The 20,809-nt window shown below is 48.9% G+C and overlaps 2 protein-coding genes across 9 annotated transcripts in view; both read right to left on the bottom strand.

Annotated features, from left to right (window-relative positions):
• Positions 1-20,809, bottom strand: part of LOC118547243 (uncharacterized) — a 215,832-nt gene that overhangs the window by 114,450 nt on the left and 80,573 nt on the right. The gene's annotated exons all lie outside the window — the stretch shown is intronic.
• STX3 (syntaxin 3) overlaps positions 1-20,809 on the bottom strand; it is a 47,384-nt gene that overhangs the window by 24,318 nt on the left and 2,257 nt on the right. For 5 of the 8 annotated variants that reach the window (XM_078057956.1, XM_078057960.1, XM_078057954.1 and 2 more), the window contains exons 1-2: positions 19,355-19,438; positions 7,753-7,836 (exon numbers count right to left, since the gene is read on the bottom strand). In XM_078057956.1, the coding sequence (XP_077914082.1) occupies positions 7,753-7,836; positions 19,355-19,423 (153 nt within the window). In that variant the 5' untranslated portion in view covers positions 19,424-19,438. Of the gene's footprint in view, positions 1-7,752; positions 7,837-7,940; positions 8,033-16,464; positions 16,554-19,354; positions 19,439-20,809 lie in introns of those variants that run through there. The other 3 variants (XM_078057955.1, XM_078057959.1, XM_036110595.2) reach the window with 3 other exon arrangements.

The raw sequence follows: 20,809 nt of genomic DNA on the forward strand, positions 1-20,809 counted from the left end.
CAAGAACCGCCGATGGGAGGCTCCTCGGTCTTCTCTCCCACGTCCCTGGGTATTCAGCCTGTGACACGTTAATGCTCGCGTTCCACTCCCTCTTCTGTGAGGACTGGCTCAGTTGCCGTTTGCTGAGATCATGTGCCTAGTCCTTCCTCCTCTAACCAAGGCTCCCTACAGAGCTGCATACACCAAGAGTGCTCGAGAATCATGCTGATTGGAAGAACCAATCTGAAAGTTGTATTTTTTTAATCACCATACGCTAAACTTGCAGCCGGTACATCCTCGATGCTTATTGTCTGTTACTTTTCAAAAGGTATTTTTGGGGGCACCTAGTGGCTTCACAAAGCATCCGACTCTTGATTTCAGCTCATGTCATGATCACAGGGTCACGAGACTGAGCCCCACGTTCAGCCTCTGCACTCAGTGGGGAGTCTGCTTAAAGATTCTCTCCCTCTGCCCCTCCTCTCTCTGTCAAATAAATAAATCTTTAAAATAAAATAAAATAATAAAATAATAAAATGTATTTTTCAATGACTTGTCGGTAACGTGGCCATTCAGACAGTACAGTTCAGAAAATGTTAAGAATCTGATGGACACTGGGGAGGGTAAGTGCTATGGTGAGCGCTGTGAATTGTGTAAGGCTGATGAATCACAGACCTGTACCCCCGAAACAAATAATACATTATATGTTAATAAAAAAAAGAAACGAAAAAGAAAATGTTATGAATCAAACAGGCCAGGCTCAACTTTCAGCTTCATGTCCCAGCAGTTTTATGATCTTGAATGATCCACTCACCCCCACACACACCCAGCCCTGGTTCTCTTCTCTGTGAAACGAGGATTTTCCTATTTCCCACTTTAGAGTTTTTGTGGGGATTAGATGAGATAATGCATGTCAAACACTTAACGAGAAGTACATGCTCACAAAATGAAACGATGATGAGAAATCCAGGAACAGCCAGCAATTACTGCCCGTCTATTATGTGCCAGGTGCTCTGCTTACCTTCACAAGCACATTCATCTACACCGCCCAGCAATCCCCAACGTTAACAAAATGCCCTGTGATGTTGTCAGCAGCCACCCAAGGAAATCAGGACCGACAGCAGGTCAATCACTCTTCACGTTGGGTGTTGCCTCAGGGAACCCATTATGATTACCAGATTATACTAATCACCACCGTCTAACTAAAAGGAGGGAGTTATTTTCAAGGCATGGATGGCCTCCTCCTTCTGGACCGAAGTAGCCAGTGGAATCTAATTAGATAATGGGAAGCAGAGGAAGTCCTACTTTGGAGAAGTGGTGGGTTGCCGTGCGGTAGGGTGGAAGGCTTTGTCCATTCTACTTAACGAGTCTCTGCCTCCCCTAAGCTGCCACGTACTCTGTAACTCTAGTTAGACATTAATTAATTCCTGCATATTTATTATATGCCACCCCGTTACTGTGGCAAAGTAATGGGACTGTAAGGGTCAAAAAAATGACTCCTTTTCACAGTTCACACACCTTGACTATTCCCCAAAACGAGGAGAATCCAAAATAGTCCCTGTGTTACACATTCTCAGTCAAGTCCTCTTTGATTTGTTTGCTTCTTTGCTTTGGAAAACACACACTGACTAGAAGGAACAGAGAGGTCTCAGTCCAAGCAGCAGAAGTCAAGTCTGTCAGGGGTTTTATCAAGACTAGTGATAAACCAGTGGAACTCCCCTTTCATGAATGAAAAGAAAGGAGCAATCTCAGAGTTATACTGACCAATGAAAACTAGTATTCTTAGATAATAATCTCAAATCAATTAAGTACATTCGGGTTTTGCATCACTCAAGATTTGGTCAGGGAAACAAAAATCTATCTAGTTATTTTAGCTGAAATAACAGAGTGCAGGGATCCTTTCCTCCAGGATGGAAGAGCCAAGAAGCCAAACAGAGGATGGTGAGGCACTCTGGAAATTCCCAACAGCAGGGTCACCAGAGCCCAAGGGCCATGCCCCCCGTGACGGGAGCCAGAGCATGGTGGAATGGCCCAGCAGAACCCTTGGAGGCCATAGAGGAGACATGTCTGGGGAGGAAAACCACGGCCTCTTCCCTCCTCCTCGGGTCTCCTGCCAGTGCTCCCCGGGTCAGACACACCAAAGCCGGCGGGCAAGGGAACCTGGGAAATGAGTGCCCTGCAGTACGGAGCGGAGGCCAGAAAGGGCAGGGGACGGACCTGAGAGCAAACGGGCACGTGACGGGAGAGGGCAAGGCACTGCCCAGCTCACCGACTCACCCGAATATTCCACCTGAAGAAGGAACTAAAGAATCCTTAACCTGCTAGCTTTGACTCGATGCTGAGGTTTCCATGTTACATTCATTCCGAGGTTCTTAGTTTTAACAAAACTCAAGCCTCCGCAGAAGTGCCTCTGCTTCCAGTTCCTCTAAGTAGGCATCGCTCCGCCCTGCGAGGCGCCACAGCCCTGCACTCTCGCCTGTCCCCGCCCTGACTCAGGGACCTCTCTCCAGTTGCACTACCTCACAGCCATCATTGGCCGAGCTCAGGGCATCACTCGGTCTACGTCTGTTGACTGAGTAAATAAGTGAATACAAGTAACTTCGGGAGATAAGTAAGCTTCATACACCAGTGGAACTGCCAAACAGTCTCACAGATTTTTTTCTTAAAACACTTCCCCCTGGGGCACCTGGGTGGCTCAGCTGGTTAGGCGACTGCCTTCAGCTCAAGTCATGATCCCGGAGTCCCGGGATCGAGTCCCGCATGGGGCTCCCTGCTCAGTGGGGAGTCTGCTTCTCCCTCTGCCTCTACCCCCTCTTGTGCTCTCTCTCACTCTCTCTGTCTCTCTCTCTCAAATAAATAAATAAAATCTTTAAAAAAATAAAACACTTACCCCAACCCTGCAAAAAAAAAAAAAAACGAAAAACTTTATAATAGCATTTTCTGAAATGTCCTCATTCACCCTTGCTAATAGAAGTTACACGTCAGAAAGCGCTCTGTGAAAAAATAAATGCTCAGATAAGCAAGTTAAGCAGGTTTCTTTATTACAGGACATCTCAGAGCCTTTAATAAGTTCACGTATATTTTAATTCCCCATGGGACAAAAAGAGTATGAAGCATTTTCTAAACATATTTGCTCACCATCCGTGACGAGCACTTTGATGCACCAAACAGCCATCCCCTGGCCCCTGCCCTTTCTTGTGAACAGAACTCTGATTTTGTTTGGGCAGCAATGTTGTCAGCCCCAGGCGATGAATCAGGATCAGCTCTATGTCAATCCTGGCAACGCTGTCCCTTTGCAAAGTACTCACTTCCCCGGTGTCCCTCCCAGCTGAGTGGCTGTGACCACGTGATCCACTGTTGGTCAATGGGCCACAAAGGGAAGTTAACTTGGAGGACTGGGGAGGTTTTCTCGCCTGATAAAAGGATCTGAGGACTTCTCTGGCTTCCCCCTTTCTGACTTCTTGCGATGGTCACACACGCTGGTGTCATATGGAGCTGTGGCTCTGGAAGTCTTAAAACATGGCACCGATTCTTTAATGGTTCTCCCACTGAAAGGGGGTATCTATGCACTGATCTTGTGAACCTGGCAGGCCTGTGACTGCTCTGACATCAGAGTACAGAAGGGATGTGCCATATGTCTTCCAGAGCTGGAACCTTGCGTTGGAGCCCTGAGCTTCCATGTAACACCCCGATGATCCTGAGTTGGCCAGGCTAAGAAACCCAAGCCACAGAAACAGGTCAGGTAGAGGCGCTCCAACTGATGGTCTCTACGGAGATTGCCCCTAAGTCAACATACGTTTGAATAAAGAAGTCTCTATAAGGTTCCAGTGTCCAGCTGTCCAAGTCCTCCCAACGAAGTCCCCAGAAATTGTGGAGCAAAAAATCACCCACCTCCACTGTTCCCTGCGCCTGAATTCCTAATCCACAGAATCTGTCGGCATTACAAAATGGTTGTTTTGACACCCTAACTGTTGGGGTGATTTGTCATATGGCAACAGGTAATCAGAACAGACTCTATCTCCCAATCCCAAGGGAAAAGCCAAGAGGATCACAGAGATACTGACCTAGAGCCCCACCTCCTCCAACCCACTGCACCACCCTCAATGCAGACTTCTTCACATGGGAAATGATTGCATACCTTGATTGCTTAAGCCACAGTTACTCAAAAGCACCCCTAGATGATACGCCATGCCGCTGCCACGGTCCCAGATGCGGGTCAGAGTTCCCATCCTCTTTCCCACAGGCTACTGCACCAGCCAATTGGCTAGTCTTTCCATTGCTGGCCTTTCCCGCCCTCCACGAACTGCCACCAGAATGACTTTTCCTAAAACACACTCTGATCCCAGCATTTCCTTGCTTAACACCTTCAAAGGCTCCCTATCACTTTGCAGCGGTTCATAACTGGAGAGGCAAAAGAATCATTCCAAAAATCTGAAAGTCTAGGCCATTCCAGGCCCTCTGAACGAGGCATGTGGATGGACAAAAGGCTCCCCAGGTGATTCGGAGGGGCAGCTCTAGTTAAGAAGGGGCTTCTCTCACCTTCCTCTCTCCCCTGCTGTGCTCCTCTAGGACCTATTGACATTTGTATTATTGTGACTCACCACAGAAAGAGCCACCAGAGGGCAAAGGACCCTGTCACAGAGAATGCTGTTAGCCCCAGCCCTTAACACACTGTGTGGAAGACAGTAAGCACATGTATATTCTGTTGAATGGACGAATGAACATAGAAGAATAAGCCCCTAATGTTTCTGCCTTCTAGGCAGGTCCACTTCCTTCGAAAATGTGTTCTCTCTGCCAACTGAGCAAACACAGCAAAGAAAATACAAACAAGCACAAATTAGACAATAATCCGAGGTTTATCATCTACCAGCCCCTGGCTTAATCATCTAAGGCCTGGAGACCCAAGGGCCAATTTTCTTCTCTAACAGCTGAGAAGCTGGAGAAACCATTTGAGTTTTACAGTGCAGTGCACATTTTGGAAAACGTCCTGGTCCCGTGACTTCACCTGCACCTTGCACGTACCTTTCTGACGGGGTTGTGATTCACACACTCGGTCCTCGACAAACAGCCATGGGTGACCAGCTTGTTGGAACAAGTCCAAAAACAAGGTGTATCACAAGAGTGCCTATTTAGCTATATTCCTGCAGGATGCACTCGGTGTGTTCCCCAGCCACATATGGGGGGCCCCCCCTCGTTTCCCCAAACCCCATTACCTGGCATGTGCTTTATCCCACTTTCAAGGCTATTTCCAGACCACATTCCCAAACACATCAGGAATGGAACAGTGAGGACAGCTCAAACAGACTGAAGACATACTTACTGTATGTCAGGTGCTGTGCTAGGTACATCCACATACGTTCTCGGTTTGTATTTATAAAATCCAGAAGGTAACACCACTGTTCCTGCTTTAGAGGAAGCTGGGGTTTAGGGTAGTGAAACAACTTTTCCAAAGTTATACCGCTGGTCAGGGCAGTGCTGAGATCCGGACCAGGACGCATGGGAGCCAGAGACTGCGTGGCCACTTTCCACCATCCGTGGCCACCCTCACCCCCTCCTCCACCTCTGCCCCACTGCAGCATTACCCTCCCGGGGCCCCGTCAGATGGAAAGCAGGGGTGTGACATTTACCTAAGCCCACACGAGGCACTTTTTGAGTGTCAGCTCCTTTACTCCCCAACAAATCTGCGAGGTGACTATGTTGCTCCCCACTTCACAGACAAGCTCACAGAGACTGAGGGAAGTCAAGGAATGTGCCCGAGATCACACAGTTAGTAGCAGATAAGGAACTTAATTCCGAAGATGATTCTCTCTCCACCCCACCGCGCAGTACCCTTCTCTACCCTAAATATGACAGGGTTTGGGTTTATTTTTCCTAAATGACAGAAAAGCATCTGACAAGGAGAAAGCAAAAAAGAAAAGCAGCCCTCGAGGTCTTTCTTGTTAAGGCTCCAAAAATGACTATGATCCAGCCAGCACTTTTCTGTTTAGAGAACGCTTTCTCGATGCGTGATCCTCATGTTACCCTCACAACGACCTTGAAAGGTAAGTGCTGACATTCCCAATTTCCAGAGCAGGAATTAGAGGCCAGGGGCGTTAAGTGACTGGACCAACATCAACTGCTATGAAATGCTTGAGGATGAACCGAGACCACATCATGCAGGCCCACCATCTTCCCCCTTCACAAGGGATACTGCCCTTCAGGGTTATTATTACCTTGCACTGGCTTAGAAGAGGTAAAGCACACTTACTGGCAAAGCTGCCTTATCTAAGGGAAGAAGTTCTCTAACATATCTGCTTATCCAGGGCAAGATCAGAACAAGCTACAGTGCCTACAAGGGTCCTCCCTACCCCTGAGAAGGCATTCTCCTTCCAAGATCCACACCTGAAACAGCCCTGGACTCACAAAACTCAAGTGCTCTAGGGTCTCACGGTGACTCCTCAACCAGGACAGACCCACCCAGGGAGAGGGTGGGGAACTGCAGAGCAAGTTCAAGCCAACTTCCCAATCAGGCCAGCACGCACTGCAGTTTGCTCCTACCCGCTAACGACTCCCACAGATGACCTGCCATGAACCGCCAAGCTATTTAGACAAGAGCTAGAGGGCGACTTTCCACATCCACGATCTAGAGATGGGAGGTGCCCACATTCTTCCTGCAGGAAAGAATGTGGCGCTTCTTGTCTTCTTTCCAAAAAAATAAAAAGCCTAAATTTAAAAAAAAGAAAAAACACAGTATGATGGCAGAAACTTTCAGGACTGAACTTTTCATGCTTTTGGTTTTTTTTTTTTTTAAAGATTTTATTTGTTTGACAGAGAGAGAGACAGCCAGAGAGGGAACACAAGCAGGGGGAGTGGGAGAGGGAGAAGCAGGCTTCCTACAGAGAAGGGAGCCGGATGCGGGGCTCCATCCCAGGACCCTGGGATCATGACCTGAGCCAAAGGCAGACGCTTAACGACTGAGCCACCCAGGCACCCCCGTGCTTTGTTTTGGAGGATCATCCATCAGGCACATATGTGTCAGATGCTACACTGAATGCCTTACAAACATTATTCCATGAAATCTTCATAATAACCCTAAGGGGAATTACAGTATCAGTCCCCATTTACAGATATGGAAACCAAGCGTGTGAAGGAACCACCGCAGGTCAGAAGCAGGGCTGAGATTTGAGCCCCCGACACTGTGCTCCACCACTTACCATCGAACAGAGGCGCTCCCCACAAGGACCTTCCAGATCAAAGATTATGCGGGTCTGTAGATGGGGGCAACCCATCTTTGTCTCTGTTGAACTTCCAAAAAAATAAACTGGTGGTTCCTTAGTGTTTCAGTTATCACTAGAATTAAGTCAAAGGGCCTGAATTTTTGGAAACAACAAATCGGATCTATCTGAATCACGGGCCTAAAAACGTAATTTTTTTTTTTTTCTTTTACACTCATGACTGTGACCCCCACGGTTGATTCTGTACTGAAATCACATAATTTAGGCAAGAAAGGGGATCATTAAAATGTTGTCATGTAGCATAACACTTTAAAAACATCTCTTTACATATAATTTACCCTCTGCTGACTTTCTCAGTGTAAGATTAAAAATCCAGACCCTCCCAAGTATGTATTGAAGAGAATCTCCAGGCAACTTCTTGGTCTGGCCGCCCCCACCCCAGAAAAAGACCGACCGTCCTCTGCTACCCTTGAAAGAGCCAAGTTTTATTCTTTACACAGAGGCTGTGTTTCCTTATGGACATCCAGGGGAAAAAAAAACAAACCACAGGAAGGTCTCCTACCTCAGCAAAGAACTCATCCATAAACGCTGTGTTGTCAATGGCAATCTCCACCTCATCGGCATCATCATCCTGCGTCAGCCGCTTCTGTGAGAGACAAAAAGGAGCAGCGTGAGGCTCGGAACACAAGACGCAGCTCACGGTACCAAATGCTCACCCGGAGCTACATCTATATTAAGCATTATACATACATAATCTCCCTCAAAACTCTGAACAGCTCTGCAATGCCTCAAACTCCAGCCTCACACTGTCTGCCCTTGAACCTAGCTGCGGCGCTTACTGACTTTTGGCGGGGGGTGGGGTGGGGTGGGGGGAGGGATGGGCAAGCTCCTGACCTCACTGCGCCCGGGTTTCCTCATCTGTAAAATGCTGACAATGCACTACCTAGTTCACGGGGTGGGGTTAAGAAATGAGACAATGAAGCTAAAACATGTTTGCACTGTGCCTGGCATACTGTAAGTACTCAGTGAACGCTAAGTTTTGTTGTTGTTGTTGTGTTGTTGATGTTGGGGGTGGTGGGGGCAGTATTATGACTCATTCCAGTTGGAGAACCTAAGACAGAGAGGTTGAGTAACTTGGCCAAAGTGACACAGCTAAAATGTGGAGACAGGCAGATTCTAGCCTGTCTTTTGGATTTGGACCCTATGTTCCTAGCCCCTTCCCCAGAGTGTTCAAATGCGTGATCTGCCCTACCAGAGGTCTATATTAGAACAGTTTCTAGCCTCAGTTCCTCCCCAGCACTCACTTCCAATCCTCACAGTAGGAGCAAAGATCTTCCTGTTTTCATAAACCACCTATTGCAAAAAAACAGCACTGTGTGTTGTTCTCTGTCAGACCTCATGTTTATAAGGAAAAGGAAGCTCTCCCCTCAGCCCCCGGCAACCCCTGGGGACCCCAGGGTTCTTGATCTCATTCCACTTCCTCTGCAAAATCACAAAATGGCTAACTAAAGGAAGTCCTTCATTCCCACCCAGCATCCAGGGCCTGAGCTGTTCCCACATTCTCCCCAGCTCCGCACGACACACTGACCATTTCTAAGCACAGAGGGAGAATGGGTTCTTGGGAGTAAAGGTGGGGAGCGGGAAATCCCCTACACCTGCTTCTGCATGACATCCAGTGGGCTTTCCAAACCAAGACGTGTCACTCTCAAACACTCAGAATGCCACAGGCCATGAAAGCCTGCCACCAACCTCCCCCCAACACACAACCCCATCTTCAACAGAGGATGGAATTACTGGGAATTCCCACTGAAATTTGAGACTCTCATGATGGGAAGAGTCTGTTCTGACTGGCTCCCCCATCATGTCATTCTCTGGCTTGTGTGGAACCATCAGCAACCCAAACTTAACAGCCACATTCAAAGAAACTGAATTTGAGGGCAGTGCTACAACCCCCGAAATGGACTTCCTAAAAAGTCATTCCTTCTGTCCATCTCCTCAGATTAAAAGTCCCAATGCCTAATAGAGCACAGAGGCCCCATTAAGGTCTCGTCCCACCCATGCTCCTCCCTCTAGGATGCACTCTCCAGACCAGACAATTGCAACTCCATTCTTTCATCTGCTTAACTGTCTGTCACACAAGGACCAGCTGGAAAAATTTTACTTAGCCTTTAAAATTCAGTCTCAACACCATCTCTTCTGTCTGCCTTCCCTGACCCTTCCCCCTCCTGCAAAATTTAAAACCTCCCTAAGGTCCCAATGCATTTTGTGCAAACCTTCCATAGCATCCAGCGCAGCCTACTGTTAATTATTCCTTTACTTATCAATCTTCCCCCACTGGCTATAAACCCCTGGAGGGCCAGGGTTGCCTTATCTACTCTAACAGCTACTCTCAGTGTAAGCTCCTGCCCAGAACACCTTCCTTTGTGTAGTAACCTTCCCAGAATTGTGTGGGGACAGTGAAGGGGATCAATCTGGACCCAAGCTCCCTGAGGAATTTGAATTGCAAAGTGAATGGAGCGGGCGGCAGCGCCCAACAGAGACACCTGCTGGTTTTGCAGAGCCACTCTTGCCTCTACTCTTCCGAAGCCCGAAGCCGCCCCTCAGCTTCCAGCAGGTCCCACAGACCGACCTTCCCAGCACTCTTCCAATGAGTTGAACAGTATTCTTCTAATGTTTCAAAAAATCCGTTTCGGAGGAATTGGCTCTTGTCGCTCATTCCATGTGCACACCGAGCACTTACCGTGGGCTAGATATGTAAGGGAAATGGAATCAATTTTAGCTGACTGAACGACTAGCCTCCGCAGAGACGGCAGTAAAGTGGAGACAGGGCGCTCCTCTTATCAACTGTCATTAGTACATGGGCCTCTTGGCAGCCTCCAGAGAGCTCCATGTCCCAGGAAGGATCTCTGTGACTCTCCCTGGAAAACAGGGGCCCAGTCTTCCTCTGGGAAGGTGAGTTAACAAGTGTTTGTTGAGTTTCCTCTCTACAGACGTCTTGGAAGTGGGATGAGGCCACCATCCTGAGATGGACTGAGGGAAGTTTCTGGAAGCTGGGAACAGCTGTGTCCTGGAGCATGGAAGGCAGGCACCTTGCTGTCAGTCATGACATAAATCTCTGAGACCCCTGGAATTTGTACAGGGTGCCCCCCAATCCGAGACGTCACCTCTTAGCTTGGAGCAGGCTCTAGGGGGGCAGCCTGCTCCATCTTCAGTGAGAGAATGTGTGAACCAGGAAAAGAGAAGTCTGGATACTCACAACCTAGGTCTAAGACCTGTTGTTACCACTTACTCGCTGTATTTACCACACACCTTATGACATTTATGGGCATTGGAAGACACCACATACAGAAGGTTTCTAGCACAATACTGGGCACACACCAGTGCCTAATAAATGTCAGTTTCCCTATCACCTTGCCGTAAAGACACGGTGTCTAAAAGAGTGAGTTCTCCTCCTTCTAGGAAGTCCTCACGCTAATGGCTAGGACAGTAAGATGGGCTCCAGAGCGTCATGACAATTTGGGTTCCATAACTCACTTCATCATATACCGGTCGCAGAGCCTTACACAACTGGTTTAACATGTCTGAGCCTCAGTTTCCTTATCTACAAAATAGGAATAATAGTGCCTACCAATGCTTTTGTGAGAATTCAATAATATTTTAAGTTCCTCAGGCAATGGACAGCACGTAGTTACAACTCAAAAACACGGCCATATAGAAGATCTAGCCAACTTCTCTATAGCTTTAACCTGGATCTAAGTACCTTTAAATAGGAAAGGGAAAAAAAAAGATACAGGACTTTTAGAGTTGAATGCAACCTTACAGATTCTATCATCAAATTGGCTCACTGAGAGATGGGCAAATCAAGGCCCACAGCCAAACACTGAGTTTCGGACCCGCCAGGGATAGCACTCGGGTTTCTTGATTCCCATCTTCCCATGCAGAGTCTCTTGCACTGTGCTGTGCAAAAATTAACAACATCAATGACAACAGCGCATGCTTTAGTCCAATCAGAGAATCCAAGCTAGAGGCCGTCATCACGGGTTATCTATCTGGAGTCTCGAGACATGGGGACTCCCACCAGGCTTCTGCACTGGGGGATCTAACTGATCCCAGAGAGACCCCCTCATCCCTTCTGACACAGCCAGGCTCTCCGGGCTGAGGCCTCGGGGAGCCCAAGGGCAGGGAAAGCACGCAGCACCCTTTCTCTTCAGCCCACATGACTGAGCACAGCCAAGAAAAGAACTTCAGCATCTTTATCAAAGAATCAAGGCATGTGGTAACAGAAACGTTGCAGGAACTGCAACATGGGGCCGCAGCAGAAACTCTGAGAACCACGAGCCCGGCCACTTCCTTCCCCTCCCCCAGGCCCAGCCTCCTGCTGCCCCCGGGCCACAACCCCCCAGGAGATGGGAGATCTGCCGGGGGCAGCGCTGAGTCTGTCACCCATCCCTGCCACCCAAATGGGCCCCACAGTCCCGAGAGGGAGCCGTGACCACAACCTCCTCTCTGCAGAGTGGGGAGAGTTCAGGGGCCCAGAGCACAACGTGCAGGGGCCGAAGCTCTAATTCCTCTCACTCCACACTAACTGCCTTCTCTGTCAACCTTAGTCTATTTGACTTGGGTCCCCCTCATTAGCTTCTTTAATAAAAACATTTGCCCCGTAGAGCCCCGACCAGACACCCTAGCTGCTTCACGTTTGCCCTGTCAGCGAGCCCCGTCTATGTTTCACAGTTGAGGACCTGCAAGTCATGGACATTCTAAGTTCCCCGGGGTCTCCCAGCCTCTGCTTTGCAGAGTCTAGGCTCAAGCCTGAGTTGTCTGTCCGATGCCCTTGTTATTCCAGCACCCCTTCCCAAAGCAGCCTATCGCCCAGAGTAACCAGGAGCCACGGAGAGCAGCTGGGCGCTTGCTTGTCTCATTAAGCCTGGGTTTTCTCACCAAGTAAGGAGCTTACCTTTCCAGTACGGCTTTGTGGAACCCCAGGACACTCGACATGTGCCTCCCAAAGCGCCCAGGGAAGCCAGGGAGGGGGAGTCAGGCAGGCGGGCCCTTCCCTACTCTTAAATCTGCACAGCTTCCCTTTTATCTGCTTTATACACCGGGGCTGAATGTAACATTTCACTTGAAGAAAGAGTCCTGATGTCAAAAAAGAAAGGAAGAAAAAAGGAGGCAAGTAAGCAAGCAAACGAGCAAGCTTAGCTAGCCAGGAAACCCCAGGCCTCAACAAATGGATGCCTTCTAGAGAACAGAGATAGAGAAAGAAATCCCCTCACTCTTTCCAGGTACAAACTTCCAGTTATAAAATAAATAAGCCACAGGGATGAAAGGTACGACACAGGGAATATGGTCCATACTGTGAGAACACTGTAAGGTGACAGAGGGTAACTACACTTGCCATGGTGAACTCTGCGTTAACATAGAGTTGTCAAATCACTGTGTTGTACGCCTGAAACTAAGATAACTCTGCATTTCGACTATACTTCAATTTAAAAATGTTAAAGAAAAAAAATACGGCTGCAATGTAAGTTTAAATCATCGGCAATTCCTCAACGATCATACAAATCAGAGCAGCAAGACAGAAGGGAGGGACAAAGAAAGAAAAAGGGAGCCATCCCAAATGAAGAAATCACCGATTCCCTCCTTGCCACAGCGGCCAGGCCTCAGGAAGACAAGAGGGTCCCAGGACAAGCCAGAAGGCCCGGGAGCTCTCGGGAATGTTTCGGGGTGAGGGAAATACTCAGAGGGGAAGGCACCAGCAGTCCGGAATAGGAAGGGACTAGGAAGGGACATCTGGTCCTTTACGTCCCACAGCGGGGTATTAAAGGATTGTAGCCGGGGCGGGGGGGGGGGGGGGGGGCTGGGAGGGGCAGGGCCCTCCTGGCTCAAGCAGGTGAGCACAAATTCATACACTTCCTCCTCCCCACGGGGGAACAGAACAGCTCTTTGCGTGGGAGCTACACACTCCTCTTCATAAGCCCAGATTCTCTCCGGATAAATGCAGAGACAATGGTATGTGACTTTCCTCGTCCCTGCTGCCCCCTACCCCATCTGCCTCCCTCTGGAATGAGGGTCTGCAGATTCCCAGAGACAAACACCACCACTGACAAGGATTCCAAACACACATACACACGCCCATGACACACTGCCCAAAATCTGGTTTTTCCAGTCCCTCTTCTTCAATTAAAAGAGCCAGAAATTCTGAGCAAGCGTGTCAGCTCTCAATAGGTACTCAGTGCTCTTGTGCTCCCCACTTACAGAGGCTGATGGACCTTCTCCAACACCCATTTTCCCTCCCACCCTGTTTTCTCTTCCGGTGAAACCCTCCCAGATGGGACACTTCCCTTTCTGCTGAACGCACCCTGTCAGATGAATCAAAAGGAATCAGCCTCAAACAACAGCCTAGTGAGCCTCACACTTTTACTTTCAAGATGTCTCCTGGATGAACAATCTGAGGCCAACCCTGGCCCTCTTTGGAAAATGAAGAACTGAGGAATAAGCCCATGACCAGACTAGCCCAAGGCCAGCGAGTCTGTGGACAACTGAACAAGAGACGAAGTCCCTGATGGCCCCACTCACTCCACACATTCTGCCATGACAATACTACTCTATGTAGTATGTGTGTATTTTGTCACTGACACTCTTGTGGTTCCAAATATATTACTTCATTCTCACGTCAACCTCTGAGGGACAAATATTATTCTCTCCAATGACCGATGAGGCAACCTCTCAATCAGGTTAAATACCGTGTCCACGGTGCTCCGGCTAGTAAGTGGGCGGTGTGAGGGCCCCAAAGCAGGTCTGCGGGGCCAGAGCCCCAGTTCTTACCCTCCACACTCTATCTGCAGATGTCCTTCCCACTCCGGCTCCTGACACACCCTCACTAATTTTAGGGGATGCCGCAAGGTCAGTAAAATGAAACTGGATTAATCTATGTGCATGAATGAAAAAGTTACCAGGACAGGGGCACCCGGGGGGCTCAGTCAGTTAAGCGACCGACTCTTGGTTTCGGCTCAGGTCATGATCTCAGGGGTCGTGAGGCTGAGCCCCACGTTGGGCTCCACGCTTAGCGCAGAGTCTGCTTGGGACGTTCTCTCTCTCTCTCCCTCTCCCTCTGCCCCTCCCCACTGCTCTCTCTCTAAAATAAATGATTTTTTTTTAAAAGTTACCTATGCACATAAATCCTATGACTCTTATGCATGTATATAGAGACACAGATGCATCTGACAGGCCCAAGTTGAGAACCCAGCTCTGCTGCTCAGTAGCTGTGTGATCTTAAGCAAGTTACTGAACCTCTCTGTGCTGGGGTTTTCTCATTTGCAACATGAAGAATCTGCTCACAGAACTGCTGTGAGGATTAAATGAGTTAATACACAGGAAATGTTGAGAGCAGTGCTGGGTCCGTATTAAATGCTCGAGACCATGCCACCTAAGCAGAGAACCTGGCCTCTTTCCTCTGAAGAGAGTTCTACCAAAGGTGCGATTCTAATACCAATGTTCAGGTGGGGACAGCAGGTCCCTCAGCATGAATTGAAACTTAGCTCATTTATTTGAATGAAGTCATTTTTCTGGAATATGTATTTAAAGAAATAAAGCTGTCTCTGAATTTTGCTTCTGCTACTTTCGCAAATTTTGGTATTTACTACTCTTATTATCACTCTAAATATTTTGTCATTTCCTTTTTGGTTTCTTCTTAATCCCAGAGTTATTTAGAAAGGTTTTTTTAAATTTCCAAAGAGGGTAAGCCCGGGGGGTGGGGGAGGATGGTTACTGTATTGCTAACTTTATTATGTCATAGTCAGGGAACATGGCCTAAAGGATTTCATATTCTGTGCAATCTGACATATTTTCTTCAGGTCTTCGTACGTGGCCAGTATTTTTCAATCTTCCACATGTGTTTGGAAAGACCCTGCCTTCCGTTTGTTGGATACAGAACTCATCAAAGTTCCATCCCTAGTGCCATGTTAATCACCACCTGTTTCTGCTTCTTGGGACCTGAGCTAGGTCTGGAGAAGGAACAGTGAAAAGGGATGGAAGTTCACCCAAAGAAAAGGAGGAGGAGGAAAAATGTCCTGGGTAGATGCTGTCCTATACAGATGAGGAATGTGTGGTGGGGGGCGGTTAATTCGTCCAGAATCACACAGCTAATATGGAACAAAGCCAGGACAGAACCCTGCCTGGTCCAGTCCATTGGGTTCACAGTGCATTAACTTAGAGAGACGATGGGGTGTCATAACCAACCCCACATCCACACATTCTCTTTCCCACTACAAGGTCCCATCCATTCATTCACCCAACAGTATTTACTGAACACCATCATTTCCCAGACAACAGTACAGACACTGGGGATGCACAGACCAAACTCAGCACCCCCTGTTCTCCAGGACCTCACTGGCTCCAACTCCCGGCACACGGGTCATTACAACCCCACGTGGTGGGTGAGGACAGCACTTAAGGAATCACACACGCAGGAGAAGACGGGATGCCCAACCTCGCCTGAATCCAAGGGGGACTCCCTCCTGGCGAGGAGAGAAGCCTATTAGAGAATGTGTGCAAAGGTGATCCCTTGGGGAAATGTTGAAAGATGAGTGGATTTACCCACAGGATACCTGCAGGAAGACCACCAGAGTGAGAAGACCACCCCTTTTCCTACATGCTCTCACGTCCCAGGAGCCATTCAAAGAGACTGAAAGAATATCTTCTGCTTCCCCCTGGAGAGTTCAGGTCCCCTTCTAGCTCTTCCCCCTACTCCAGCCTGTCTTCACTCTTTTCTGACTTCCTCTCCCTCTGCACCCCGCCTCTCAACACCCCACAGCATCCCGTTCTCAGGGCACAGAATGGAGGAACTAATAACATCTTCCTCTCTACTCATCCCCAGCCTTCTGCTCAACACTTCCTTTCAGCCCCTTCCCACAAGCCCCCTCCCCATCATGATCCTTCTAGAACACTTCACTATTAGTTACATGAGGTACCATCCATCCAGCGCTCCCCACGGGCTGAGGATTCTTCTAAGACATGCACTTTACATTTACCATTTAATCTCTATAACGATCTTCTGGGGACCCTCCCCATCTTGCAGCTGAGAAAATGAAAGCATAAAGATGCCAAGCAACCTGCCCAAGAGGGCGCAGATGGTGAGTGCCTGAGCTGGGAGAGCCCTTGCTCTCAACCACACGGAGCGACGCCTCCCAACAGCCAGCGCACCCCAGCCGCGGCATGCAGCACCGGCCTCCGGAAATACACTTCCGAGGCACGAAAACACACAAGCCATACTGACCAGGCCGTGGAAAACAAGGAACGACGGAGAAACCATCACAGGCCAGGGAAGGCGAAGGAAGCAGGACACCTCGCTGCCATGTGGTGTCCTGGATTGGATCCCAGATCAGAGAACGGGACATTCGTGGGGAAATGAGTGGAATCCAAATAAAGTCCGAGCTCAGTGAGTTAACAGGCCAATGTCGGTTCCTGAGTTTGGCAGTACCATCATAATGGAAGGTGTCATCAAGGGAGGAAACCAGGTGCAGGTAGACAGGGGCTCTCTGTATTGTCTTTGTAATTTTTCTGTAAATCTAAAATTAGTCCAAAGTTACAAGTTTATCTTTTAAAAAAGCAAGCCCGATGCCACACTACGCTGCCCTACCCCAGACAGCTAAGCATCCCCAGAGAGCGGCTGTTCCCCTAGTCTCCTTTAGGTTGAACTGCACTCACAGTGCCCGCAGGGGAACGCTGCCATGGAAATGGCCCACTGCCAGAGAACCGGCTGACCTGACCGTGGAGGCTGAGGACACTGGTGACAGGAGGAAGCTGCAGAGGCCCGAGATCCAAGGAGCTGCAGGTGCAACCCCTCAGGGACTCCAGAATCCAAGTCAGCTCATCTGCAGACTGTCTCCATACATCACTGGAGGTCTGTAGCGTGGTCTGCAGCCTTCCCTGCTGTGGGCTGTGTGGTCTGTGCTCCCCCAGTCAGCACACACGCAGGGCAGGCAGCTTCCGACACGCGCTAGGTCCCCGCTGTTACCCATCAACAAGAATAAAGAGTCTGAGGAATCAGAAATGCTGCCCGCTCAGGGTGTGGAGGCCGCCCTGTGGTGACATCGGAACAGAGCATTAAGAGATGTCTAAGACTTGGCCAGGGGAGAAATGGGGTGAGCTAGATTTTCACCGTGGCACCCACATCTTCTCCTTCATTGTCCTTCTAAACGGGGCCACCGCCCATGATGAACTGGGCTAAGGGTTTAGGAACAGCTAGGAGCCTTGGCACTCATCCATCCTTGTCCTTGAGGATAGAACCAGTGACCTCTGGCTTCATTAGCAAAGTCATGGGCTCCCTGAGTAAATGCTGTACTTCACCAGCCCACGGGGAATGGAGAGGGAAGCCGAAGCCATAAGGATGAGTAAGGGATGTGTAAGGGCCAAGCTGTGGCTTCATCAATACACAAATGTTTGCTGGATAACCACCATGCAGAGCGCTAGGCACTGGGGTCCCACAGCAATACCCTCTCTGCCACTGCGTCAAGAGGCCTGCAGTGCAGGGTAGTTGGGGAGAGGATCAAATACGGTGCAGGGAGATTGAAAAAAGCCGGACAGACATGTTCAATTCTTGATCCCAACATTTCCCAGCTGGAATGTCAATCAAATCGGAGTCTCAATCTCCTGACCTGTGAAATGGGAATAATATAAAACACCACCTTGCCTTGCAGGGTTGAAAGGGTTAGAGACAACGTCTGTAAGATACCTAACACAAGTCCTGTCAGATAGTAAGTAGCTGCTCAATAAATGATCGTTTTTACAGCAGCTGATGATCTGGTGACAAGGAAGAGAATTATTGATTTTTAAGATTTTATTTTTAAGTAATCTCTATACCCAATGTGGGGCTCGAACTCACAATCCTGAGATCAAGAGTCATCTGCTCTAGAGTCCCAGCCAGCCAGGCACCCCTAGAATCATCAATCTTGAAGACAATAGGACCTAGGAGACAAAGAGTCCAACTCATGAAAAAACAAATGAAGGTGGTTTCAAGCCTGCTCCGTGGTGACAAAAACGCCACTGACCTAATAGGAGAAAGGCATTTGCTACAAAGGAATACGGCCCATATGGGCAGCTGGACTGGAGGGAGAATATCTAGGTTGCAGTTAGGGTAAGTGTAAAGAATGTGTTTTGGAAGATAGGTAGGAATTTTGACAGTAGGGGAGGGGAGAGAGCATGACACAAACCAGCATTTCTCCCCCGGCTTCTGCCAGGCCCCGGCCTCCCCCTCACTCCCAGGAACAAAAATAAATCTAATCCCCTTCTCTCCACCAAGCATTTTCTCTTCTGGCCTCTGGCTGATGAGTCCGTAATCCCTACTCAATCCACTGTCACTCATCTCAGCTGGGCCTCCTGTCTGCTCCATCTAAACTGCTCTCCCATGGGGTGAATCCTCCCAGGAAGAAATCACTGACCAGTAAGAAATCTTATCACTAAAGGACAGAATCTCAGGGAAAAGGTTCTTAAGTTGAATCTCAATGAAGAGATTCTCGGGTTGAATCTCAGCAAAGAGATTCTCAAGTCAGGATGTTAAGATTTGGTTATGAGCCAAAGCACCTAGCACACAGTAGGAGTTCAATATATATTTCCTGAACAAAGTAAGCTTTAAAGGAAAGTACAGCCCCATGTTTCTGAGGGGGGGTACCCTCAAACCCTTATCATCGGGACCTCTGGTCCTACGGAGACCCCAGAATGTCAAATGCAGCAGGAGGCCAAGGAGCCCTTGGGGATGCAGCAAGACACAAGACAGAACAGAAAGAATAAAGAGTTAGTCTGGCCTTTAGAGCCCCACGTGGTTGATTTCATTAGTGTGTCCCTATGGGCACTGGCTTCGGAGGGCCTGGTGTACCCCAAGTTACTTCTAGTCCTCCAGAGGTCCAAAGTGTACCCCAAGTTACTTCTAGTCCTCCAGAGGTCCAAAGTCCTTGACCTCTATTCCCTACATCACTGCTATCATTACCTACCTTTGACTTGGGTTTTTTTTTCACACATGACCATTTATTCTTTAAGACCTGGACTCTGTGTCCTAATTCTGCCTAACATGATGTCCAGCAGGAAGAGGTCCAAAAGGATGAAGATGAGCATTCCCAGAACATAGAAGTCCCAAAGCACTGATTGTGGTGAAGAAGTGAAGCACTCACCAAGGGGAGAGTGGCTGAGAAAATCCCGGATCCTCGCCTCTCGGGAGACTCTACGTTCCTTGAAGACATGGGACTTGGTCTTGACAAGACTTGAGCTCAAGCATCCCTTCTGGGAAGCACCCCCCACTCTCTAGTGCCCTGTCCCCGGAGGCCAGTCAACGGGGTCTTCCCACGGTGGCTTCCACCACAAGGATGGTATCATCATTTTCTGCTTCTTGTGGGTCTCCCTCTCTGTGAACTTCGTAAGAACATCCAGGAATAGGTGGTAATCACCAGTATAGCCCAGTACCTTTCACAGGTGCTTGGGCCATGGTAGGTGGTCGGTAAATGTTTGCGGAATGAAAAGAGAGCTGGGACAGGAATTGCTTGGACTCAGCAGACCCAAAATTCAACTAGTGAGAAATCAGCAAGAACCGCCTTGTGAGACGGGCTGGGGGGTAGGCATCCTGGCAAGCCTGTCCCACTCTCTGGCGAAGCAGGCTGCTGACTAAGTCTACCAGGAAGAGCAGGGCAAGGGATGAGTCAGGTCTGTGACCCTGGCCTCTGGAGGTATGCCCCCTCAGTGTGGATGCGGCTCCCAGAAGGTCAAGTTGGGGAACTCACATGTCCTATGGCAGGTGATTATCTCGGATTATCTCATCCAACTTCCACAATGGCCCTATGGGGAAAGTACGATGACCCACTTTATGGGCGCAACTGAGACTTCGGTCCTAGAAACCCCAGAGCCTCACGGTGCCTAGCACAGGCTCACAGACAACAAAGCATCCACACATCATCAGGGTGGGTGAGGGCCTGAAATCTTTTTGTTTGCCCCCCAGCCCTCAAAGAGCTGCTCAAATTCCTACAACGTTGGACGTTCCCGCAAGCTTCCTGCCTCACCCCCAGGCTTGAGGCTTCACAACCTCTCTGGCCAGCCCAGTCCATCCTTGGGCAGCTCTGACTACTGACAAAGCTTTTGTGCAGAGTCCTTAGTTCTACCCATCAACTTCAATCTTCTCCTTTTATCTACAAGGAGGAAAGCTAATCTCCTGCACATGACAGCCCTTCAACTATCTAGAGGCAGTTCTCACCTCGCCTCCCCCAAAGGTTTAGAAAGATGCCGGAGAGATTACACAGGATTGCTCGGTGTGAAACTGGTTTCATGCAGGGTAACTAACATCCTTCATCGATGAAAGGAATCAGAGAGGGGGTTATCTTGTTGCAGTGAAGGCATCTCTCCCCTGCAGGGGGACAGGGATGGGGTGTGGACTAGAAACCAAAATCCATGCAAACTTGAACAACAGCCTTCACAGAAGATGTGAACATTTGCCAGGAGGGGTTTCTGAGGTGAACCAAAATTCTCGTTTAACAAAAGAGGAACAGAGAAGCAGAGAGATAAGGATACGAAGGAAACGAAGGAACACAGCTATTCGGTGGCCAGGCGACAATTAGAACCTTTGAACCTGCAGCCTGGTC

This window comes from Halichoerus grypus, chromosome 11 (assembly GCF_964656455.1).
Source record: "Halichoerus grypus chromosome 11, mHalGry1.hap1.1, whole genome shotgun sequence".
NCBI lineage: Eukaryota > Metazoa > Chordata > Mammalia > Carnivora > Phocidae > Halichoerus > Halichoerus grypus.